The 25,069-nt window shown below is 49.1% G+C and overlaps 1 protein-coding gene across 7 annotated transcripts in view; it reads left to right on the top strand.

Moving 5' to 3' along the window:
* The window catches only part of BRPF3 (bromodomain and PHD finger containing 3), a 40,194-nt gene extending 15,526 nt beyond the window's left edge, over positions 1-24,668 (top strand). For 5 of the 7 annotated variants that reach the window (XR_011136242.1, XR_011136245.1, XR_011136244.1 and 2 more), the window contains exons 3-15: positions 657-813; positions 2,380-2,511; positions 4,598-4,726; positions 5,105-5,417; positions 7,116-7,382; positions 8,163-8,663; positions 10,447-10,540; positions 12,909-13,006; positions 14,981-15,078; positions 17,070-17,224; positions 20,011-22,639; positions 23,439-23,629; positions 23,882-24,668. Coding sequence is in view for 1 of the 7 variants with exons in the window: in XM_068918641.1 (XP_068774742.1) it covers positions 657-813; positions 2,380-2,511; positions 4,598-4,726; positions 5,105-5,417; positions 7,116-7,382; positions 8,163-8,663; positions 10,447-10,540; positions 12,909-13,006; positions 14,981-15,078; positions 17,070-17,224; positions 20,011-20,194 (2,128 nt within the window). In the remaining 6 variants the exon portion in view is untranslated. Of the gene's footprint in view, positions 1-656; positions 814-2,379; positions 2,512-4,597; positions 4,727-5,104; positions 5,418-7,115; positions 7,383-8,162; positions 8,664-10,446; positions 10,541-12,908; positions 13,007-14,980; positions 15,079-17,069; positions 17,225-20,010; positions 22,772-23,438; positions 23,630-23,881 lie in introns of those variants that run through there. The other 2 variants (XR_011136243.1, XM_068918641.1) reach the window with 2 other exon arrangements.
* The last annotated feature ends 401 nt before the right edge of the window (positions 24,669-25,069 follow it).

Genomic DNA, 25,069 nt, shown 5'->3' with positions numbered 1-25,069 from the left:
ATTCTTCTCATTTCATAGTTTCGTAGCTCCTCCTTTTATTACAGAGCATGCCAGACTCATCAGTGTTGCAGGCAGCTTTGAATTTGGCTGTGAATTTTTTTCTCCCAGCTCTCTCTCATGCAGAAGTAGGTTGCGCTGAATTTTCATGTGGTACCTTAGGAGGTGTGGTGATGTGTCACCAGCGCTTTAACAGCTGAGCTTTGGCAAACTGCTGATAAGGCACCATATGCAATCTAATGAATGGCCTGAAAGGGTTAAAGTAGAGGCTATATTATTCTTGGTCTCCTGTCGAGTTAGTTTGCCAGACCCCAGCTTAATAACGTCAGTCTTAAATGACCCTCAATAAAATTATCAGCGATGAAATTAACTCTTGGAAATTAACTCTTGGAGCTGAATGGGATACAGTGCTGCGGCTGGTGTTTGGGAAGAACCTCTGCCGAGCTGCTCCTGGAATAGTGACGTATTGTGCGGAGTAGACACATGGAAGAGGCCCCCAGGTTGCTCTGGGCTGCTGCCGATTGCACATGTAGCATCGCCCCAGCACCGCAAAGCTGTGCACGGCAGAGCTTCAGCGGGAAACCCGGCCGTACCGCCACGGCCCCCAGAGGAACGGCTGCCTTGCAGTTTGCTCCACGGCACCTCCTTGTTTCCTTTAGGCTGAACAAAATCTGCAGCGGCCTCTCTCTCCAGAGGAAGAACCAGTTCATGCAGAGGCTCCACAACTACTGGCTGCTGAAGCGGCAGGCGAGGAACGGGGTGCCCCTGATCCGGCGCCTGCACTCGCACCTCCAGTCGCAGAGGAACGCGGAGCAGGTAGCGCTCCGGGCCTGGTCCCGGCCGGACCCACACGGGGGGACGGAGGGGCGCCCGCAGCCCCAGGGGGGGATGCGTTTGATGCATACTGGGAAAGGGAACTAGGGTGAAGTAGTCAGAGGGTGATCTGATTGGTGCGCTCGCAGGAGGGAACCAGATAATGATTCTGGAGTTTTAATTAGGAATTAGGAATGGGTAGATTCCTTAAAATGAGAGCCTTAACAATGGAGGGAAATAGCTCTTTCTGAATCTCTTTTGGCCTCCTTTTGGTATGCACATTCCCTGAGAGCCCGGTTAGCGTATCAGCGTGATGTCCATCATGCCACCAGCACTGGTGTTGGTGAGCCAGCAGGTACGAGTTTTCCATCTGAGTCAGGACACCTGGGATTTTGCAAGGGTGTGATGAGCCATTGGTGGACCGATCTCTCGGATGAATCATAAAATCACGTTCCTCACTAGCGATTAAAGATCCCTTCCTCAAGAAAGTGGGTGTTAGCTGCAGAGTCCTGGCCAAATTCCAGTTTGGATCATTCTTTCTGCAGCTTGAATTTCTGACCCTCCCATGCACGTTCATATATGTACATTTTATAAATAAGCATCAGCTCTAGACTTCTTTGCTTCCTCTTCTGAGCTGGCATCCAGAGTCACTCAGTGGTGTTGAACAGCACTGCAGTTGGCAGTTGCGTTCTGTCCCCTGTTCCGTTAGCCTTTTAGTAGGTATTGTGCATGCTGTGCGCATGTATTTTTACCCTTGTTAGAGGAATTTGTGGGCTTTTGGATTTGCATGAAGACTCCTCTGGATGATTAATAAAAAAAATATTTCCACTCATCGGTCTGGAGCTTGGGGAAATACAGAATTTCCTTGATGTGTTAAGTTTACCATAAATAAGTTCATAAAAACAAACGTCATGTAAGCCATCAAGAGTTTGTGTAGCATCTGTCCTCTATTGGCAATCATGGGAAAGTATATACAATTCAGGGGTAACCTCAAAACCATTTGAAAAGCTACACGTTTGAGAGAGGGAGGATGCTCATGTTGTGAAGCCACTGAACTATGTCTCGGAAGGTGTGAGCTCGTCTCCCAGTGATGGCTGTTCCTTTGTGTTTTGGCGAATCTCTTTCTGTGGCTCGGTTTCCTATTCGTTACAAAGAAGATAATAACAACTCTTTTCTCCTGTACTTTTGCTTGCCTTGCCTTTATATTGTAAAGCCCTTGGGTTGTCTCTTCTATGCATAGTAACTAGCAAAAAGAGTTTCCAGCCTCTGTAATGAACGTTGATATAAAAGCAGCGAGAGTGTAAGTGAGCCCCACTAAAGCGTGTTCCCAGAGCGTAGCTGCAGTATGATTTAGGCCTAACGTCACAGATAACAAAATCCAAAAAGGCTGATGTTGTGTTTATTATACAGCTTAAGTGCAACTGGTTTTTGTAGGAGAGAGGGGACGCGCTCTAAACGGAAGGAGAGAAGAGGAAGACTGTGAGAAGTGCATGGGGGACACCTAGAAAGAGGAGAAGACACAGGGAGCCAATTGTATTTTTCATCTCATCCCACTGTTACATGTTACAGAAGGAGCAGGACGAGAAGACCAGTGCAGTGAAGGAAGAACTGAAGTACTGGCAAAAACTGCGGCACGACTTGGAGCGGGCACGGTTGCTCATCGAGCTGATTCGTAAGAGGGAAAAACTCAAACGGGAGCAGGTAGGTAGGCTTGATTGTCAAGCTGCTACGCTTGGCTTCAGCCGCATGCAAGCGCCCTGTGTTGCAAGAGGCAGAGGAGGAAGACAGCAATTTTTCTTAAGCCTCTTCCTCTTTTCTAGGCTTTTCCTAGACTTCTGGCTGTGCAGAGCAGCTGTATCACCCTCAGCAGCTTGGCCAGCGCAACCTGCTGTGGATTGCACTGCTCAGCCTCTGCCCTCAGAACCCGCGCTGGGCTGCAAAGTGCTGCAAAAGTGTATTTGCGTAACTAGCTGTGAAGTTTAATCCTGACCTATGACACCCCTTCTATTTCTGTCCTGGGCATGGACCAGGTGTTTTGCACAGTAGAAATTGGATCTGCTTTTAGTGTTTATTTCGGGAGTTTTGTAACCACCACCCCAGAGAGAGTTCTAAATCATAGTTCTGCTCTTCATGTCTAAAGCTAAAAACGCCTGTGTTTTGCCCTCTGAGTACCTTTTTGAGAAGAGACAGCTTTAAGACCGAGATCGTTTACTAAATTTTCCAGTTTCCTCTTTGATCTGTATGCTGTTCTTCACAGTTATTTCCTATGCTTACCAGTTCTGCCCACTGAGGATCCTTCCTAGCCATACCTGGCTGGACAGCGCAGCCACATCCGCATCCGCGCTGTCTGGCACACGTCCCTTCAAGGCCAGCTTCGTGAAAGCCTCATTTACCCTGCGTGCAGCAAGCCTCAGGCATTGCCTGAGCGCTCGCTGTGCCGCTAGGCACGCAGGCTGTCTGCAAGGAGCCGGCAGAGGGGAGGCAGAGTCCTCCGTCATCCCGGCCCCTCTGGACGCTACTCTTTCATGGCCGGAGAGGGCCCGCAGCTTTTTCCAGGGTTCTTTTGATGCCAGCACTGATTGACAGCTGAAATCAGTTGGCCCTGATTTTACATCAGTGACTCAGTCCTGCTTGCTGTGCAGACATATTTTGGGTAGCAGGATCAAAAAAAAAATCACTCTTGGGCTTGCTTTCTCTTTACTTTTGATATCTTGAGGTATCCATATCACAGTTGGCTAAACTCATAAAAGCTTATTGAAAGTCCAGTGTGCTTTAGAAAAAGATAAGGTATCAAAGAAATATATATCTAGCTGGAGCTGTATAGCCAGCCTAGCTGTTAGGTGAGTACAAGAGGATGCTCAGGAGTCCAAGCTGTTGGTCTTTGTTCAGACTTTTTTGTGTTTTGGGGGAATAGTGTGGTCATGCTGTTGATTTAAAGCACTTTCTGCATCAGTCTTCAGGCTCTTACCGATGCTGTCTTGTTGCTGAGCACACCAAATATAATTTGCTTTTGTGTGTATAGACTTGTTTTCCTTTGCTACTGAAGTGGTTGATTTAATGACATAATGAGGGATTATAAGATCAAAGAAAGTAAGACATTCAAGGAGAAATAAATATCTCTATCCTGTTCCATTCTCCATGGAGTAGAGTTTCAGTGTAACAGATCACACCAGTGCTACACCTTGTTTGCTTGAAATCGCACAGTATTAGGTACTTCATAAAGGGTGTAAGAAACTGTATTAGGGAACTCCCATACTTCTATTCGCTATTGTTATATGGCTTCTGCCTTGAAGTGTGAGAGCTTATATCTTAAAATTTGTGTATGCTCTCTGGTGTAATTATGGATGTGGTTGTTCTATAAATGCCTACTTATTTTTAACTTTTTTGTACCATTGCTAATTGGCATAGTAATATCTTGAGGCAGGGTAATTTGCCAGGCATAAAAAGCTTCTTCCTGTTTTCATTGTTAGTTGTGTTCTCTTTTAATGTTATGGGTTTTCATCTTGTTTTGGCTCTGTGAGACTGGATAAATAAGAATTCCCCATGCAGAAGGTTTAGACGCTGCAATTAGACCACTGTCTGCTGATGAACATCCTGCACAAGGAGAGGACAAGCTCCTAACCAGAAATTCTTCAGCAATGACTTTACCAGACCAGTGATATTTGATGACCTAAGGTTTCCACCACTGAATAGAGCCAGTGTGATGATTCAGGACAAACTGGGGGGAGACACCACTTGCATGTGCTGTTCTCAGTAACTGTGCTCATCGCTGTTTCCCCGTTCCCAGGTCAAGGTTCAGCAGGCTGCTATGGAGCTACAGCTGACCCCTTTCAATGTACTTCTGCGCACGACGCTGGATCTGCTGCAGGAGAAGGATGCTGCTCAGATCTTTGCTGAGCCCGTTAACCTGAACGAGGCAAGTCTGTTTCCTGGAGGTGTCTAATGGGTTGGAGATGAGGTATGGCTGGGCAGAAGCTCGTATGCTGTCATACCCACGGAAGCACAAACCACCTTGTCCCAAGCTGTTGGTGGACTAAAGAGTATCTCAAAGAGGACTCGCAATGTGGGTATCCTTCCAGGCCAAAATAGGGTCTTGTTTTCTGGAAGCTTCAGCACGTCTCAGATGAGTAATGCTTTGCCGAGGCAGGATGTGTCTGGCTTGACTGGGTGACACAGAAAACAACTGCTGGCACTGCCCCTTGCAGGTGGAAAGGGCATTAAGAGTGCTTATGATGGATGCGCTCTAGTTGGCTAGTAAATGGTTTTTGTAATTGTACAGGTTTTATATGTTTAGGTTCCAGATTACCTGGAATTCATTTCCAACCCAATGGATTTTTCCACCATGAGGCGGAAGCTGGAGTCCCACCTGTACCGAACATTGGATGAGTTTGAGGAAGACTTTAACCTTATAGTTACCAACTGCATGAGGTATAATGCTAAAGACACGATTTTCCACCGAGCAGCTGTCCGGCTCAGAGACCTCGGAGGAGCGATATTGCGTCATGCACGGCGGCAGGCTGAAAACATCGGCTTTGACACTGATGTGGGGATTCACCTGCCCGAGTCACCCAAAACCGAGGACTTTTACCGCTTTTCCTGGGAGGATGGTGAGTGGTTATTAACCTTTATTTTCAGGACAGGAAATGACTGGTCGTAATTGTGTTCTTTGTTTTGACCATGTTACTCAGCCTGCCTGAAAATCATAGCCATCATTCAACGTATAAGATTTTTCCTATCCATCTACTTATCAAAGCATATATGCAACTCCTTTATAGCCTCAAAAAGCAGGAGTTCAGGTGAGCCCAGTGCTCAGAGCTAGGTGCAGCTTTCAGAAGATCCCAGCTCTCCTCATACGTCTGCCTCTTGGAAGAGCCTTGTGACTGCTGTGCCCGTGCCTATCGCACTGGGAGGGGGTGGCTGCTGTGCTCTCACGGAAAATCCAGCCTTCAGTTACGTGTCTAAATGGCGAGGTGAAAGCTGCTAAAAAGCTGCTCCAGTTTGTGGGTGTTGATGCCTGAAAAGATGAGCAGGGACTCCTCCTAAATTGTATATTCTCACCATGCCCCTTGGAGTCAGGGAAGTATTTTTAATCCCTGCTGTACGGTGAGAAATCGAGGCAAAGAGAGATTAAGTCCAGATTAGAGGGAATTACCGGTAGAACTGGATATTGAATCCTGTTCTCCTACATCCCTATTCCAGTGCTTTTATCACAAGATCTAGTGTTTGCTGTTTGCTTTGTGCCATGGCTGTAATATAAACTTTGTATTATAAAGAACAATGCAAAGGTGAATTGGTGCTGGTTATCTTGTACTTGGATAATTGCTCTACAATGTTTTCCTTGACTGCCTAATTTAGGAGGGTGGATCTAGGATTTTTTACTCTGAGGAGCGATCATATATTTCATTGTATATCAAAGTGATAACTGGCATGTACTAGTGGTAGTTTGTTATAGAGCCAACTCTGTAGTGTTCGGGGGCTGGGGTAAGATTGTGTTTTCCTTCTCAATTTTTGTGTTTCCCTTGGTTGCAATTGTGGCGAACGACCGAGGAGAACTGAACAGGAAAACTAACTTGAGTTCACCCCTCTTCTAGGGTTGCACAAGAGATGCAAAACCTTTCAGGGTTGGCAACAAATGGGCAAGGTAAAAAGGAGTTGAGTTAGACGGAGAACTGGAGCTGGGAGGGGTGTTGCAGGGTTAAGGGGCTGGGACCCAAGCAGTCCTTCTAGGTGAGGCCTCCCATTCACATCATGACCGCTTCGGTTCCCCCAGCCGCCTTGAGATGCAGCTCCAAAGCGTGCCATCCAGCACGCAGAGCTCGCAGCCTGTGGTCCATATTGCAGCCCTCTGGACACAGACGGACAGTCTCTCATGAAATTTGTGATGGTGTACAATAGCACACCCCTCAGCTGTCAGCCCTGCTCCAGCGGTTGCTGGTCCTTCAGCAGAGCCGGCAGAATGGCGTACGTGTTATGTTTTGGCCACCCCAGTTCACAGCGACTTAGTAGCTTCATGTGGCAGTGAAACGGGTTTCTGCTAAGAACCTGGGCTGTGAGCTGGATTTTGCGGGGTGCACGTTAAATCACAGCTGCTCTCTGCCCAGTGGAGGGACGTCCGAGCTCTAAGGTTAACAATTCCTCAACCCTCTAACTAAAGCAGTGATTCATGAATAGCATGGCCGGGGATGGGCATGGCTGTGGTCACAGATGGCAAGAGTGGAATTCCCTTCTCCGAGAAGCCTTGCTCCTTCCCGGCAGCCTTGCCTGGAAGGCGTCAGCAGTCACTGTCGCAATCTCTTTTGATGCAGTGGATAACATTCTTCTGCCTGAGAATCGGGCTCACCTCTCCTTGGAGGCACAGCTGAAGGAGCTGCTAGAGAAGCTAGACATGGTGAGCACCATGCGGTCCAGCGGTGCCCGGACTCGACGCATCCGCCTCCTGAGACGGGAGATCAACTCCCTTCGGCAAAAGTTGGCCCAGCAGCAGAACAAGACCTTGCCCAACGGCGAGCCTGTGCCGCGGGAAGAGGGGCTGGATAAAGCATCAAGGGAAGGGGACGAGGAAGGGGAGAAAGGTGAGAGGTTGCGGGAGGATTTTAGGGGCAGGCTGTGAGTCCTGCTGCAGCCTGAGCAGGTAGTGGTGGCCAGGCCTGCCTGGTGGCTGCATCTCTCCTTTGCACTCATATGTGCTGAAGGGATGCTTAGCCTGAAAGCCTAAATCTTGTTTCCAGCTATATCAGATGACTTAATACACGATACTGTCTCTCCCTGCAAGCTGCCTTCCCCCAAGGAAAAGTGGGATGTTAGTTCCTGTCCTCAGCGATGGTGGCTCTTTTCCAGGTGGGATCAAGTGGAGTTATGTGCCACTGTCACTTCTAGTCCCAGTTCTAGTGTGTTTCAGGCTGGAGGATGCCAGGGGACGATGGCTGTCCCTTGTCCAAAGGAAATTGAACCTGCCGTCCTGGTTCTCACCACTTTTCCAAGAGGTATGGGCTGGCAAGGATGGCAGAGGAAGAGGAGAAGGTAAAGCATAGAGCCAGCATCCTCTTGCGCTTACAGAGTTTTCTCCAGAGGGCTGGAGACGACAGGTTATAAGAAGAGATGAGCCTTCCTGTGGGTTATTTCTCCCTCTGCTGTTATGAAGTGTACAGAGAATGACGGCAGATTTCGGAGACAGAAGCCAGTTCTAGTGTGAGGGAAAAAGGTTATTTTCAGCAGCCTGCCTTTTCCTGACAGTCGGCACCGGCTGTTTCAGTAGGGCCACAGGCATAGGAAGAGCTGGAGTGGCTGTCGGGAAGAGTTTTGGAAAACGCTCTTCCTAAAATGTTCAAGCAGATTCTTTCTTCCGTTGGCAGATGACGCTAAGCCCCGGCACCCTCCCACCCTGGAGCCCACGGGACCCGCACCCTCGCTCTCGGAGCTGGACTCCCTGCAGGACCCTCCAACACTCAAACCCATCAGCGAAAGCAAGTCCTTGACCCAGCTGCCAAAGCGGATGATGGCGGACAGGGAGCTCTTTGACAAGAAGGCGCTGCAGCGGGAGAGCCAAGCTTTCCAGCGCTTGCTCAGCGACAACGGCCTGAACGGACTGGCCTTGCAGGCCCCGGACGCCCCTGCCAGCCCCCCCTTCAGCGGCGTGGGCCGCCGGACATCTGTCCTTTTCAAAAAAGCCAAGAACGGGATGAAGCTGCAAAGAAGCCTGGAGTGCTCCTTGGAGAACGGGGAGGAGCATGGTCAGAGCGGGCAGCTTTCTCGCTCCCGCGCGGAGGGCGAGCGGCACGGCAGGAAACGGCCGCAGAGCAGGAGCTGCAGCGAGAGCGATGGAGAGAAGTCGCCCAGGCGGACAAGCCAGAGAGGTAGGATTTCTTTTTCTTTCTATGCTATGGGAAATTGCTGGATAGGGTTGAGGGGCTGGAAATCACGAGGCCAGGTAAAGACATCTGCATCTGAACTACTCACCTGAAACTGCTGTTGTGCTCGGAGGAGACCTAGTTGTCATAGCCAGAGGGGTCTAAGGAAAGCTTTGTCTCCTCCACGGGTTTCTAAAATAGGGCAGACGAAGCATGTCCATAATGAATTGATGATTGAATGAAATAGAAATGAATTGAAATGATTTCCTCCACTGACTATAAGTAAAGTAGACACCTATGCTTTAGACATTTGAAAGTGGCAAGGTGAAACCCAGGCTGGGTCGCGAGTAACCCTTCTCTTTGCCAGTCAGCAGGGCTGCTTCTGTAAGAGAGAATTTGCAGTTTTTGCAGGGCAAGCCGTCATGCTCAGCTACTGGCAAAGATGATGGCTGGGTTGGAGACAAGTGACGCTCTGCTCAGTATCTAAAAGAGGCTGTTGGTACATCAGGATGCACGGGCGAGGTGGCTCCTGCAGCATGCCGGGGTGTCACAGCTTGACTTGCGAGGGAGTGAACTTCCTCTTGAGTCTGCAACGGCTGCGGTGCACCAGTAACACAAAATCTGTGTAAGATGAGCTGCACCTGGTTAAATATTCCTATTAAGTCCAACCATAGCCTCAGTTCTGGGGTTCAGATAAAATTAGTGGGAATGCTGAGCACACTCCTTTCCAAATTAGAATTACAAACAAGAATAAGCAGCTGAGATCAAATTTAGAAAGACACAAGGTGAGAAGGAACATCTGAGTGACAGCAGTGTGATTGTGTGTTAACAAGCATGGGACGGTTTCCATGTGTAAGACTTGACTTAACCCATACCTCAAATAATATCTTAAAGTTATTTGGCTGTCAGGAGGTCGTTAACAAACTGGAGAGTGGGAGGACAGTGCTCAAACATCGGGATTGACTTACCAGGGCAAGTTAAAGGAAACACAAAGAGCTTCTCCAGAGGCTGCTAGTTGAAGGACTCGCAGTCATCATCTGGCAGTAATTAAAGGAGGGAGAAGTCGCCCATAATGGATAAAGCTAAGAATTAAACGTTGAAATGAAAAAAGGAAAAATATAGGTAGGAAACAAATGGAAAATTTTTTTGGAAAATCCCAGGCAGCTAGGCAGGTATATTTTTCCTCTGCTGAAGAGACACTGATGTTTTTTTCCTATGAGTTGCAACACTGCTTTTATGATTCAGCTCTTTCCACAGTTCCCAACACAATTGATTTCTCCTAACTGGAGGGAGTGTCTGGTATGCCAAATTTGTGCTACCACCGCAGCAGGTCAGGGTGATCGGGGTTGTTAGAACGAGGTGTTTCCCGAAACGTGCTCCTTGTGGCAGTTCCATATTTATGGCTGGAGAAATAATAGTGGCTGTGGCACGAATTCATCCTTCTTAGGGTTGATGAGCTTTTACGACTGCTAGAAATGTGACGAGCCCATTGCAAACCTGAGAACCTGCTCTGGTCCTCTGCATGTGGCGCTGGGTTGACGCTCGGCCTCGGGGACGCGCTGGGCATGGGAATGACCTTGGGGGTCATTCCTTGTGCATCTCGGCCTGTCTTGCGATGGGTTGGTGTTGGGATCTTGTCTGAGCTAGATGATCCCCTCTCTCTGTGTAGGTGTCCCTCCACGTGGACTGCATTTTGTCCAGGCAGAGCAGCACCTCCAGGGTACTTATGTGCATCCTGCAGCCTGTGCAGAAGGGGATGAGTAAAGGACTCTGTTTTTCTCCATGGCAGGAGTGACCAACGGCTTTGGGAAGCACGCCGAAAGTGGCTCGGACTCCGAGTGCAGCTCTGGCCTGGGCACCGGGCTGGTGTTTGAAGCCTGCAGGTAAGCTCCCTGTGCCAAACCGTTCCTGAGCACACCTTGCTCTCTGGATTAATCTACCTATTTCTATAATTCAACTTCATTACTTAAAACCTAGCTCAGACTCATTTTATGTGTTGACTCTAAAGATGGAAAGCTTCTTGGGTTCCATCCTTTCCTCTTAAGCTGTAGGTCCCGAAGCAGTGCTTGATTTTTCGTATGTATTATACTCCATCTGTCAACACACACGTGCCTTCTCTGCTGATGAGTACCTTGTTACAGGAAAGCTAGAAACATATATCCTCTCAAATGTCCAGCCCTGCAGCAGCACAGGCAAAGTTGAACTTCTCCTGCCTACTGAATTGCTGCTTTCTTCCTTTCAGAAGTTTAAAAGCAGAACTAAGTAGTACTCCTCAGACCGGACTGCATAGACTTAAACATCTGCCTTCCTTTTGGTCAGATACGGTAGGATGCGTACGAACCGTATCCATTTTTGGGTTTTATCTAGCTGTCCAGCCCCCCAACTCGGTTTGACTCAGTTTGTCAACTCTTTGACCCTGTTTTGAGGCAGTCATTCCCTAGCCCTTTCACTGCACCCTAAAAACCTGTATCATAACGGTGTTCTGCCGGTATCATGTATCTCGTGTGCGTGGCAGGCTGAGAATATGTAACTTTGATACCTACCGTCATCCAGGAGAGGCAAAAGCAAAACTATCTGTCTTGGTTGAGATGTTACTGGTGTTTTCAGTGACTTGAACATGTCATTGTCTTTCCACTTGTCTTTTATGATCCTGCTGGTGACAGCCCATCACTGGAGAAATACATTCAGTCGTTTTTCCTTCTGATGCATATGCTCATTCAGTCCTGTGAGACCTCAGGCTTGCAATGTTATTTGGGTACTTAAAAGCATAAGTGCACCCTTCCTCAGGACTGAGGCTACAGTATAAAACTAATCGCTGTTTAACAAATTATTCTGCAGCAGGGTTGGATCCCAGGAGCATTTTTTAAATGAAAACTTCACTCGGCTATGCACAACGATCCTAAATGTTAGCTGTCAAAAGACATGTATAATTTTGCAGTTGTAGCTAAGGTTTGATTAGTGTTTCCATTATAAATCTATTTTCAGAGGCTTGAAATTTGGCAACAAAAACTGATTCTGGATTGAAATTAACATAGAACATCTTAGCCCTGGAGCAAACTTAGGGAGGCTCTTCGTGCTCTTCCTGCCCGATTCCTGGAAAAGCAAATGTGTGTGGTTCAAAGCAGCAAGCGACAGGAGCTGGCGGTCTTTCTTTAGATGGTCTTGTAACTCACAAACAGCTTGGTTTAAAAGCCAGTTTTTTAGAAAGATAAGCCACAATGTGCCATAATTTCCTTTAAATGTTTTGGCAAATGCTTTGAAAGGTCGAGGCAGCAGGCAGGGTGAGTGGTGTCTGGCACGTAAGCAGGGGTGTGTTGTCGTCTCCTTTCCTGACGTTGCTCATGGGCTGCGTTGTGTCCATCCTTACCTGAGCGTGCAAAGGGCCACGGTTGCCTCGGTTTCCCCATGTGTAAGAGAAGGGGACAAATCTCAACTCGCAGGGGAGTGTGGGGATTTGTTAACTGATGTTTGTAAAGTACTTTGAAGATGAAAAGTGGCATGTAAGTGCTTATTATAATAATTGCAAGCAATTCACATAGCAAAAATTACATTAGAGCTATGTGACATCCACAAAATAAGGAATTAAAAACAAGCTGATGTCTCATGGATAACTTATGCAATTATTCTATTTAGGAACAGTTCTGTTTACTGCTTTTTCTCCACTCTTTCTTTCTCAGCACCAAATTCCCTCTGAATGGGCTGGTTATTAGAAAAGTATTATGGTATAAAAGAAAAAATTACCGCCAGGTATTGGCAAGTCAAAAAATATCATTGCTTGAGATGGAGGTGGTCTGTTTTCCAGAATGTTTGTCAGTAGTGAAGTAAAAGGATGTTCCGGACTTAGGTCGGTAGAGCCTAATTGGTGATATATTAGAATCATATTAGAGCTGCTCTATCAGCTTTTGAAGTCTGTGCACGGCTGGGTGAGCTCATGCTAGCTCCAAACATCGCTGCATCAGCTCTTCGGCAGGAATTCTTTGAGGTTTTTTCCCCGTGTTTCTAGCTAGCTTTTCATTAGGCCCACTTCATTGTTCCTGGAGAAAGCAGGATGATGTCCAGTGCGCTTACACCAGAACAGACATACTGATAACATTCTGCTCAAGTATTCAGCGCTTCTCTCATGTCAAGGATGCATCAGTCCAGTAATCTTCTGGTATTTGAAACAGAGCTGGGGAATCCATTTACTTGGCTGTGTTTTCTAGGGTAACGTGTTTTCTCCTAATGCCCCACTTTCCCATTTCTTTTTAACAGTGGTTTGATGCCCCCCAAGCGAAGTCGAGGGAAGCCAGCTCTTTCACGGGTGCCCTTCTTGGAAGCTGTGAATGGCGACTCCGATTACAGCGGCTCGGGTGAGGAAGGCTGCAGAGCAGCCCCTTTGGGGAGCACCCCGCTTTGGGCCCACGCTACCGTAGGGCTGACATCCTATCTGAACTGGGGGAAGCAGATCCCAGTCCTCCTGTCTTGCATGAGCTCCCATGATTGCAAGATCAGGCTGCCCATGCAGTGTCACTTGCTTTGTTACGAAGTTAGGTGATTGCATGAAAGGTTTTTCCTCCTTTCACTTTTGCTGGTTGCCTGTGCCCTAAAGGTGCTTGTTTTCTTCCTGGTTGGGTTTGGGACTAGTTCTTTTTAACGGCGCTGCAATACAAACAGTAATTCATAATTATGAGGGGTCTCTGTGGAGATGACTTTAGAGCTGTTCCCTCTCGTATTACTATCAGCGCTTTCAAGGTCTTTGTAACGAAATTGTCGTCTTTGTCAGACTGTGTTATGCTTCAATATAATTAAGTCACGCTCTCCTAATACTACCCAAGGCAATACACCCGTTGCACTCGTGTGACCAGATTCTCATCTTGGTTACGGTGTGTTATTGATAGAGTTATTGCAGGTTTACGGTGGTGTTGCTGAAATCAGAATTCAGCTTTGACTCCCTGGTACGCCTGTGCCCTTCTGTGCGGTTCCCGTACTCTGGCTCCTGTCTCCCTGGGAACTATGATTATCTGGGACCCTGCACGCTCAGCAATCTGCTCTGGAGATAAGCTTACCGAGAGGGGCCAGTTCCAGGGGGAATTAGAAGCAGGGACAAAGTTCTGTGTGTTTTAACATCATTTCATTAATGGAAAAAGAAATTTGGAATGCAATAGTGAAGAGACGCATCTGATGATATTTTCTGGCAGTGCTCTCGTTTGGGTTGTACTCTGCATTACCTAGATTCAGTCTGACTTTTGGTAAAGTCGGTGTATTGACCATTCCCCACACGCAGAGGTTCTCTTGCACTGCTGCTGTAAAATTCACGTTAATGAGGATTCCTCCTTTTCCAGGGCCAGGAGCCAGCAGACATGAATAACTATTCATGTCTTGAATGGACCTTTTGCAACACTTTTAACTGAGATTTGAAAAAACTGATAGCTAATAGAGTTCTGTCCGCTAGAACCAGCCATTCCCTGCAGGGATCGAATGGCCCCAAAGTATGTGACATCAGAATAGTCTGGATATTTGTATTTAGGAAGAATAAAAGGAACTCTGTGAACAATGGTCCAAATTAATCTCAGATAGAGCTTCATCAGTTCCATTGAGGATGGATTTGGCTTGGTGGAGCCTAGTGGACCAAATGCATCGCTTACATAACCTGGCTGATTTCTGTGATGTAGCAGCCATTCACCCCAGAGCTGAATCTGATGAATATTTCCATATTAAAGAATTCATCCCAATGCTACATGCATGCATTGGCTTAGGTGCTGGACCCATGAATTAGGAGAATGTGACTTTATCTTAATATAGAACGTGACTGTACTGGCAAACTATAAAAAGCCTGGACTTTCACCATGGCCAGGATAAAGCCCATTACACACTAAATTTTAGCATAAACTTACTGCATATACAATGCTTATCTTGTCACCTGTGGGTGTGGATGCCAAGTATAATGAATATAGTTACAAACAAAAGCGGCTTTTCATTTTGCTCTAGATCTTAATTAGGAGGAGCGGTCTGGAATTATACATATGTGCACACATCAGTGATTAAATGTATGTTTTTATGGGACAAAAAGCTGGGCGAATGCAAGTTCGTTCTGAACAAAGTGGAATTCCAGCTTTGTGCTTGCTGCAGGAGCAAAGAGGTTAAAAGAAACACAGATATTGTCAGTATATTTTAACTACAACAGTAGCAGTAGTTCATCTGACTTAGCTGATTGCTACTGAGACTGTACAGGCTGTCGTGGCTGGGTTAGGTGACAGCGTGGCTTCTCATGTTATTAAACCCCCCTCCTAAGGTGGGGTTTAATAACAGACCCTCCTAAGCCGTGTCTCCTTGTGACCCCTTAGGCAGGACTCTCCTGATGTCCTTTGAGAGTCAGGCTGAGCTGGAGCCCTTGGAGCTCGTGTGGGCGAAGTGCCGCGGCTATCCCTCCTATCCTGCCTTGGTAAGTACCTGGAGGTCTCTCTCAGTCTGTAGCAGCAATGCAGGTAGCCCCAACCAGAGTGCTAGCATGCAATACAGCCAGAGACAGCAAGGAAAACTTCTCAAAAGCGTGCAGGGCATATTTTTTCCTTTGCACAGGTAATTTTCCCTGTGCTCGTTGTTTCAGAGCATTGGAGAGGATTCCTAAAACAGGGATCTCTTGGTGCCAGGGATAGGAGAGCTTTCCTCTCTTCTCCTGTTTGCTCTGCAGGTATGGGGAAAGTTATTGGTACTGTTGCTGTGAGAAGACCTGAATTTTGAAAAGGCAGGAACCAGATGCCACTGGTGTCTTAACTGCCTATACATATTCCTCTATAGTGCCTGCAATTGCATATATAGGTACCCAGCTGGCCTTGTGATATATATACCCCCTTGCTATAATCACGTTTGACTAGCATATGAGAATATATGCATGTTTTTTGCACCTAGTCCTTTGAACAGTATTTCCTTAATACTTTTCCCTCTTTGGATATTTGACTATTGCTATGAAATCCGTAAACTTGGCTTCAAAGAGCACCATGCTCCCTTCCAAAGTAAGACATCACGTGCAGCTATTGTGAGGAAGCGTCATTAGTACTGCAGGCTTTTAAATGCTTGTTAAGTTAGCAACAGAGAGAGGTTCCTGAAATACGTATGTAAGTAAGAGTAGGAGGCAGTCTGACTGTGCTTCATTGTTTCTGCTACTTTTAAATGTATGCCTTGAGAGGTGGATCTTCCTGCCATCTCTCGGTGTAGTTTCTTCATGACCGCAGCCATCCCCTTAAGTGCCTTTATAGTTGGGATCGCTAGGATAGACAGTGCTTGTGACTGCCGTGAAACCGCAGCGGGTGGAAGCAAGTGTAGTTGTCATGGAAATGACAAAGGTCTCTACAGCCATGCGGCAGAGCCGTGAAACCACGCAGCATTTACACTCAGCCAAGGCCAGGCAGGATTTCAGGCTGTCAGGAAGGGCAGGCTCTGCTAGAGGAGCGAGCCGAATCCATGCTCATACTCTAGCTGGAAGCGCAGCGGAGGGCGCAGTCACTGGTCTGCCGTCCGCACTGGCCAGCCAAAGCGTTTTTAGATTCCCTTGTAGCCACAGCCAAAGCTACGTTGTGCTTTAGCATGGTTTTAAGCAGTGACACTGCTATGAACAATGCCTTATTTTTGGACTATCTGTTGTGGTGGTGAAGCGTCCTAATAAATTCCTACAGCTGGCCGATCTCAAAGCCAAGCTGCTTTTTCAAGCCAGTAGGAGCCAAGGTCAGGTGGCAGAGAAGACTAGATCTAGTATTGTGTATACTTGTTGCTGTTTCATTCCCCTGCTGTGATCTAATAGCACAAATGTTGGACACGTTGACGTTTCTGCTTCATATGAGGAGAACTGAGGCATCTGTCACTGCATCTGCCCAAAATGACTGCAGTCTGCATTCCCCTAGTCTCGTAAAGTTGGCGTTGCTTGTCAACACTCTCAAATCATTGGGCCTGATTCTGGTCTAATGACAGCATAAATCTGAGCAATGCCACGGAAGTCAAATTGACTCACGCCAGAATGAAGCTGTTGTGAAATCTCATTACGCCTGCTGAGTGCAGCAGTGGTGTTACATTTATGGTATGAGTTTGGACTGAGGGAGGGAAACCCTTTTTTGAACAAGCAACACTGGGTTTGTACGCAATTACCGATTAACGTACATGTATCGACATTCATGCAGAACCACATGTTTATGTCCTTTCCCTCTCAAGATCAGGTGCTTGACTAGTTGACTTACTGGCTTCGTCTCCGCATTGCCAGTGTCTCGAGGGCAGGAAAGCTCTTTAAAAAGAGCCTCTGAGATGGAGCGGGCAACTTTGCCTACCCATCCTGAGTGCTCTTAATTGCCTGGCTTATGGAGATTGAAAGAAGAGGAAAAACTTTGTGTTCTCTGCCGTTCTTGAAGGGTTTTGTGCTTAAATATCTTTTCCTTGTGTCACTAGATAATCGATCCCAAGATGCCGCGTGAGGGTTTGCTCCACAATGGAGTGCCCATCCCCGTCCCGCCCATGGACGTGTTGAAGTTGGGGGAGCAGAGGCAGACGGAGGCGGGCGAAAAGCTCTTCCTTGTCCTTTTCTTTGACAACAAGAGAACCTGGTGAGTGTGTGCAGACAGGCTGGGGCCTGTGGTGAGTGCCGCGGGAGAGAAGGGAGATTTAACAAAATCTTTGGTATACAGGAGCGTGCAGGGATTATTATTATGTTGCATGTAAATTGGAGGACTTACTTACTTAAATATGCAGCAGTCAAAGAAAGTCTGAATGAGGAAGACAGCCTGCTTTTCCCTGGCCCAGGAGCATGACAATCAGATGCTCTGCTTACATGTCCACCAGTACAACATGCTTCACCCGGGGGCCACATCACCACAAAAATACCAAGGCATGTAAAGAACCAGTTTAATAGTCAAAATCGGCAGCAAATTAGAGCCTTTGACTTTAAAACACAAGCAGACTCAGCAGCCGGTTCCACTGCTGCAGAAGAGATTTGCCCAAAATCTCCAGGGTAACCTTTTCAAAACGTTAGGTTTATTCCATATTTAGACCTAAACTAGCAGCCTGATTTTTCAGAGGTGCCGAGTACCTGCAGTTTTCAAATCCAGCTATTTGTTTTAAGATGGAAAAATGTGGGTATAAGCATCTGGTTCAGGGCAAGCAAGATATCTCAATGATTGTTATCATTCTGTCCTGGACAGACTAAATCTGCTGATTTTAGTATCAGTAGCTTACCAGACTCATGCAGTAACAAAAACCCAGCCAGATGTAATAAGCCACAAACCAGCAAAGCGCCTTAACAACGAGCAATAAGGCTTTGAGATCAATATGTGAAACCCCGGGAAGCTTGTAAAGTCGGTGCATTATGCTGGAAGAGGTGAGTCCCCGTAATGAGACAGGCAGTCACGCTGCAAACGAGCTGGGTGATTGAACCAGCAGATGCCATGTGGGGACAGGAACTGCGCACATAAATTGTCACATGGGAGGTAACGTCTGTGTGCACCTGGGATCACAGCTCCGGAGAGCTCGTCCTGCAGATAAAGCAGGCATTGGGTGGTTGGGGCACACACGGGAACGGAGGAGGCAGTGGAGTCGCCTCTTCTGCTGCTGCCTCTATAGAATAAGATACCTCTACAGAATAAGACGCCAAGAGTTTGGAAGGAGCCTCATGGCGCTTCGTGAGCCCTTCTCCTCCCTAGTCTCCTGCAGAAGGCCGTTGCCTGCCTTTCTGCAAGGGGTTCGAATGAGGTTGTGGCCGGGCAGCCCTGGCAGAGCCTTTCCCAAGAGGGCTGGGGCAGAGCGAGGGCTAGAGGAAGGAGACGAATGTTGCCCAGAGGCTGGGTCACTGCCAGAGGGAAGGTGCGTCACGGGGAGAAAGCAGAGCCAAAAAAAGAAAGCGGCAAGAAAAGCAGCAAAGTGGAGCATCGCTTCCTGCGCTTCTGTGCTGCTGCAGTGTTTTGTACTGTTAAACAGATGGAGGCAAGGATGCAAACCAGGCAGAGGAAGAGCACATGCCGTCTTCTCGGCGAGCCGAGAAGTTTGCAGCACTTCAGTATTTTCGCATCCTCTGGGGGAAGGAGAGATGTCGAGGGCTACACTCCTGTAGCTTTTCATTAGCAGGCTGCATTGTTTCGGTTTCCCTGATGACCAGCACCACTTGATGCAGCGCATGTTCGTCAAAGCGGCACTAAGGATTTTTAGCTGAAAATCGATGGCAGCGCCACGCTTCCTGTTGCTGTAGTCAGCCGCTTTGAAAAATCTAAATGCGAGCTCGTAATTGTAACCACCTTCCCAATAAAAATCAGTATTTGCTCCGCTTTGCCCAACCCTTATCGAAGCCATCCTCCAGGGCTTTGGTGGATGTTTACTCTTTTAAGCGGCTGCTTCTTAGATCACTGGTTGCAATTTGTTGGAAGCTAGACTTTCGCAGGAAAGCCGTAAAACCCTTCTTAGCGCCAGATCCAAGTTCTGCTGACTTCAGTGAAGCTGCAGAAATGTCACGAGAGCAGAACTTGGCTGCTGATCTTTGTGACGAAGATGAGTTGAGCTGCCCTGGGCTCTCAGCGTGGGCCAGCTGGGAGATGCGTTGAACCAAGCCAGCAGTGCCTGAGACTTGACGCCCAGGGGCTGGACTTCGTTAGGAAAGACGGCGCGTTTCCAAACGTGCTAGCTAACCCGTGCTAATGCCCACACGAGAAAAGCTTGGTATGGGCAAAGCACTGGCAATTTAAGTCATCAGTCAGTTGGTGTCAACTTGAGCTTGGGACTTGTCTCCTGGAAACTGCCAGTTTCTGGATGACACTCAGGTAGTTGTGCTCCCCCGAGTCCTGGTGCTTGCAGGAAGGAGGCAGGCTTTCTTGGTGCTGAGAACTTCCTTTCCACCATGGCAGCGCCTGCTTTTGCCGCTCTGTGGGATGCAGGAGTTTCCAAGTGTCACCTGGAGCTCTGAGGAGGACTGAAAGGTTTGAGTGAAGACAGAGGAGAGAAGTTTGCGCTCACGTAGGAAGGCATTTTGGCTGCAGATGTTAACTTCCGTGCATTCTGGTCAAATGCCGGCATTTAAGCATTAGTAGCACCCTTGTGGGGAGTTAATCATAAGCAAATAAATCACGCGAATGTAGCAGCTCCCTGGGAGGAGATGCCAACCAGATACTAATGGGGAAAGGTGGAGGAGTCGGCGGACTTGGCCGCGTCTTGGGAACTCTTGGGACAAGCTCCTTTCCCTCTCGCTGCTGTGCAAGTTATTAGAGCCAGGCAGATCTGAGCGGTCCCCTCCTGCAGCGAGCCCAGGCGTAGGACCAAGGGACGGGCGGCCTCTGGGTGTTTGCTCCGCTTTCCGGGTGCCTCTCTCGAGCCTCTCTGCCGGGGTTTATCGCTCTCCTTTGCGTTGCAGGCAGTGGCTTCCCCGTGACAAAGTCTACCCCCTCGGCGTGGACGACACGGTGGACAAGCTGAAGATGATGGAAGGCCGCAAAACCAGCATCCGCAAGTCTGTCCAGGTGGCATACGACCGAGCCATGATCCACATGAGCCGCGTGCGGGGAGATCATCCCTTCGTGACGTCCAATTATCTGTAGGGGGGAGCGGGGGGAGCAGAATCGCTCGCCCGGCCTTTTTTTTTCTTGTCCCCCTCCAAGCCCGGCGCTCGCCGCGGCGGCCGAGCGGACCTTGCCGCCCGCCGCGCGGCCGGGGGACGCCCCGCCGGCGGGGAGCGGGGCGGCTGCTGCACTGCCCGCGGCCCTGCGCGAGAGGCGCCGTTCCCAGCGGCTGTCCAGCGCTCCCAGAAAGACCCTGCTACGTGCCAAAAAAGCCTGCCCAGCTTCTTTCTGAATGTGTCTCGCCGAAGAGCTGGCAGGAGCGTGAAATGTCTGGTCCCCCAGGGCCGGGAGCGAGACAGCAGGACAAGGTGCCGGGTGAGGGCGGCCGCGGCGCTCGGATGCTCCAGCCTCGCGCGCCCTGCCTCCCCGGGGCCTTTGGGATTTCGGGAGCCCGGCGCCGCCGTATTAACGAACCAGGATCCGTTAGTGAAACTCCAACTGGACTCTCTCGTGCCAAATTTACCCTGACCGTCATTGGCCTTTTTATTTGGTTTTTCTAAATGACGTTGATTGTCCCACCACCTTACAAAACCCGCAGGCAGGCGTTAGCCTTGCCGCTGCCTGCCTGCGTACGTGGTGGTTTCGTGTCGGATTTCTCGCGCTGCGTTTAGAGAAGATTTGAGATATTTTGGTAACTTTCCCCTCCGCTGCACACATACTTACATGCACAGATGCGCAGAGCTTTAAATATGAAAAAAGGATTACCTGGTGTGTGCGCGTATGTCCTGGAGGTTTATTTGCTAGTTTCACCTTTAAATCCTGATTTCTGTGACTGTGCTTGTTCCAGTAACATTTCATATCACAGTTCAGTGCAGTATTGAGTCTAAGCAAAGATGATAACTTTCTTTCTGAAGAAACAAAACTAACTTTGGAGGTGTCTGAGGAGCTGGAGCAGCTTTGCAGGCACTGAGGTTGATCAGGGTTGGAGGGAGATGCATCTTTTGTGTCGTTTTATGCACATTTGGTGTAAGGCTCCTCTTCCTTTCTTCCCTTTTCTTTTTTCTGCCTCTTTAAAGTAAGTTTTCCTCCGGCTCGGTTTGGGTTGAAACCAAGCACTAACTAGAGCACACAACCATTTTGCCTTTTCGCCTTCTCTCACGCGCACATCTCTCTTCCCTGGTGTGTGGGGCTCCAGCTTTGTCATCCGTTAAAAAGCAACCGAATCCAGCTCTGCAGATAACCCCTGGCTTTTTTGGGTTTGCATTGCAAAAACAGGGTCAACTGGTGTTTGGAAACTGGTGACAAAAGCTTTTCTGTTAGCCAAGGACTTATAATTTCTCAGCTCTCTTCTGTTGTGTCTCCCTTTTTGCTTTTCCATTTTAAGAACCAAAGGTGCAGGGCAAGATTGTAGATTGAATATCATCATTTCGCTTTTTAACTCAGTATTTTTTTATTATTTTAACTTTTTCATACTAAAGAGAATGTGGGGTCAAAATAATAATAAATAATAATAATAATAGTGAATAGCGGGGAGTAATCACTGCCATTTCTACTTGGTCTACTTTTTTAAAATACCACTTCTTATACTTTGGGACATGGAACCACACTTTAAGGAAGATACCTGTAACATATAGAGATGGGGCATAGGATTTTGTAAAAATAATAATTATAATAATAATAATGCCTATGGAGTGTGGCTGGGGAAGGACATTGTGTACATAGTTGTAAAATATCGTTCTAAATTATTTAGACCTGTTGTCACCATTCTTGAAGTCCTCAGTTGTGTTGCTGGGTCTTTTATATGCACACAGTGTAATTTATTTAAAGGAACATACACTTTTCCAGGTGGTAGCTCAGCTGTGGACTTGTGACCTGTGTATATGTTTTAAGATCTCGGGATTTGGGGTTTCGGTTTTCTTTGTTCGTTTGTTGGTTTGTTTGTTTTTTTAAATGACATTTTAGAATTTGAATTGGCTAATATCCTGCTGTTGCTACGGGACCTAAACGTTACTGTCAGTCTGCTGTAAAGCACAGATCGCTCTATTTATTGTAGAAAGTGAGTTTATTTGCTTTCTAGAATTGTTTATATCAGATGGTATAAGAGAGGTAATAAGAAAATCTATGCTTGTAAAGAAAAAGAAAAAAAAAAAGCTAATTTTACCTACTATAATCTGACTGTCTGAGACTATATTTTCTCTCTGAGAAATAAATGTTCTAATGTATAAAAAAGAAAAAAGAAAAAGAGGCCGTGGTGGTGTCGTCCTGCCGTCCGGGCTGCCGGAGCCTCCTTCCCTCCGTGGGGCTCGCCGGAGAGCCGCTCCTCCCGGCCGCCCTGTCTCGCCTCCTGCCTTCCCTTTCCGCAGGGTCGCTCGGGTCCAGGCGCATCCGACCGCGCCGCCGGCACGGGAAGCCGCAGCCGTCGGAGCGGCGGCCCTTTCCGCTCGCCGGGACCCCGTTTCACCGCGTTTTCTGCCGCCGCCGCAGGTGGGTTTTCTGCGGGCGCGCCGGAGGCGAGCATCTCCCTCCTGCGCAACGCCTTTTCTTTTTTCCCCGCTAACCCTCAAGAGCAGCCTCCAAACCCGCCGGGTTTTGAGCTGGACGGCGGCTGCCGCCGCCCGCCGCGGGCGCGATGGGCATCGCCGCCGGCTCTCCCCTGGGTCCCAAGCGGTCGTGAATTTGCAGTCGCGCAGGTAAAACTCTCCAATGGAGAAGTTTGATTTCCCGGGGAAGCGCTGCGTTCAGCGGGGGGCAGGTCTCCGTGGAGCGAGCGCTCATCACACGCTGAGGACGAGGCTTTTTTCCAGCCACGAGTGCCGACCAGGGGGCAGCGCTCCCTGCGTGTTAATTATAATTATACACGAGCGCAATTAGCACTTTTTATATAGCCGTTGCATATACATGTAATGCAAATAAGCCGAGCGGGACAGGAGCGTGCCCAGCTGCTCTGGCCCCGGGAAGGAAGGAGACAGGGAGGAAAGGCCCGTCTGGAGGGAGAGGAGAGGAAGGTGAGGATGAGGATGAGGAAGGACCGGCGGGCAGGGAGGCGGGAGCAGAGCCGGAGCCCTCCAGCCGTACGATCGCTTCTTTAGCGCCGCGCAGTGTTTGGCGGATGATGCTCCGCTGCCAAACGCGCTGTAGTTACTCAGCGGGGATGCGGCAGCGCTGAGCGGGACTTTCTGAAGTCCCTCGTGCGTCTGGAAATGCTGGATCGTTCCCCCCCCCCCCCCCCCATTTATTTACTGCATTTTGTGGAAATGCTTATGAGCTTTTTTTTTTTTAATAGCATAAACGGTTTTGCAGCGTTTGCGAGTCAGGACCGGGTCAGCGCGTGACAAGCCGGAGGCGAAGCTGCCAGCCAACACGGACGCGGCCGACGTGCGCTCCCCGCTCCCCGCCGAGCGGCGTGCAAAACCGGCGCGGCCGGGCCGGAGCCGAGCTGGGCTTCGAAACTCCCCATCCGCTTGCATCAAACAGGTATTTTCCCTTAGAGAAACGCCCATTATCGCGCCACCAGCATCTCATACCCTGCTCCCGCCAAGGGTGCAAAAGTGAGTTTTTCTCTCCAGTTTATTGACTTTGTTGCTGGCACCGTCCCGCTCAGCTCATCTCCCACCCGTAGGCGTTTTTCTTAAATGAGTTCCTCCAGGAAAAACAGAACAGAACAAACCCAGCTCATTCTCAGAAGCATAAGGTTAAACTTTAAATCCTAATTTTCTGGCTAATCAGGTCCCCGTCTGGCCGGAGCAAACAAGCAGCCTGTTGTACAAGCCTCGGGGGACGCGGCGAGCAGCTGCCACTCTCCCGCGCCGACGTCCATCGGGCAAAAGGGTCATCTGAGCGGTTGGCGACAAAGACATAACGGAGCTGTGGTAGGACGGCGGCACCAGCTCGATGGCGCTGGAAAGGCGCGTCGCAGCTTGGCCTGGGAATTTGGGTAGCGGCAAGGGCCCCTCGCCCAGAGCCGCAGCCCAGGGCCGCGGGTGCGGGAGCCTCCGCGGGGAGGCCGGGGAGGTTGCTTCACGGCTCCGGCATTTAACGCCGCAGAAAGGGAATTGCCGTGCTAACCTATTTAAATGGGGCCATTGGAATCGCTAAATAAAACACGGTTGGTGCAGGCGGCTGCACTTGCTGAAGCGCCAACTTTCGTTCCTCCGGCGCCGGTCGGGGCGGCGCAAAGTTATTTCTTCCTCCTGCCAGGCAAACCGAAGCTGCGGCTCGGAAACGGTGTTTGGACTTGTCTGGAATCAGATGATTTAAAAGAAAAAAAAGCTTCCCTGTATCTCTATGTGGATTTAATTTAAAGAGAAGGGCAGTAAGAGCGTGATGAAGCCGGAGCAGCTGGGAGGGAGCCCGGGGGGGGGGGGGGGGGGGCCACGGCCTGGGTCTGGCGCAGCTCCAGCCCGAGCAGGCGACGAGCAGGGCGCACCGCTCCCCCTCCTCGCACGGCTCCATCCCGCACCGCGGCCGGCTGGCGATCTGCCAGGAGGCCGGAGCACCGGACGGGGACCGATGGAGGGACGGGAGCCCAGACAGCCAGAGACGGGGGGGGGGGGGGGGGGGGGGGGGGAGATTGGTGGGGGATGGAGAAAGGTGGGGAAATCGAGATGGCGGGGTGGAAAGAGAAGTGGATGGAGGGAGGGATGAGGGGGCAGGATGGATGGGGGGAAGGGGGCAATGGATCAGTGGGGGGATGGATGGAAGGATGGGTTGGTGGAGGGATGGATGGGTGGAGGGATGGATGAGTGGATAAGTGGATGGGATGGATGGGTGGATGGATGGGTTGGTGGAGGGATGGATGGGTGGAGGGATGGATGGGTGGAGGGATGGATAAGTGGATGGGATGGATGGGTGGATGGATGGGTTGGTGGAGGGATGGATGGGTGGAGGGATGGATGGGTGGATGGATGGATAAGT

This window comes from Struthio camelus, chromosome 24 (genome assembly GCF_040807025.1).
Source record: "Struthio camelus isolate bStrCam1 chromosome 24, bStrCam1.hap1, whole genome shotgun sequence".
Classification (NCBI taxonomy): domain Eukaryota; kingdom Metazoa; phylum Chordata; class Aves; order Struthioniformes; family Struthionidae; genus Struthio; species Struthio camelus.
Note: the sequence above shows the minus strand (reverse complement) of the source record. Positions and strands in the feature narration are given on the sequence as shown.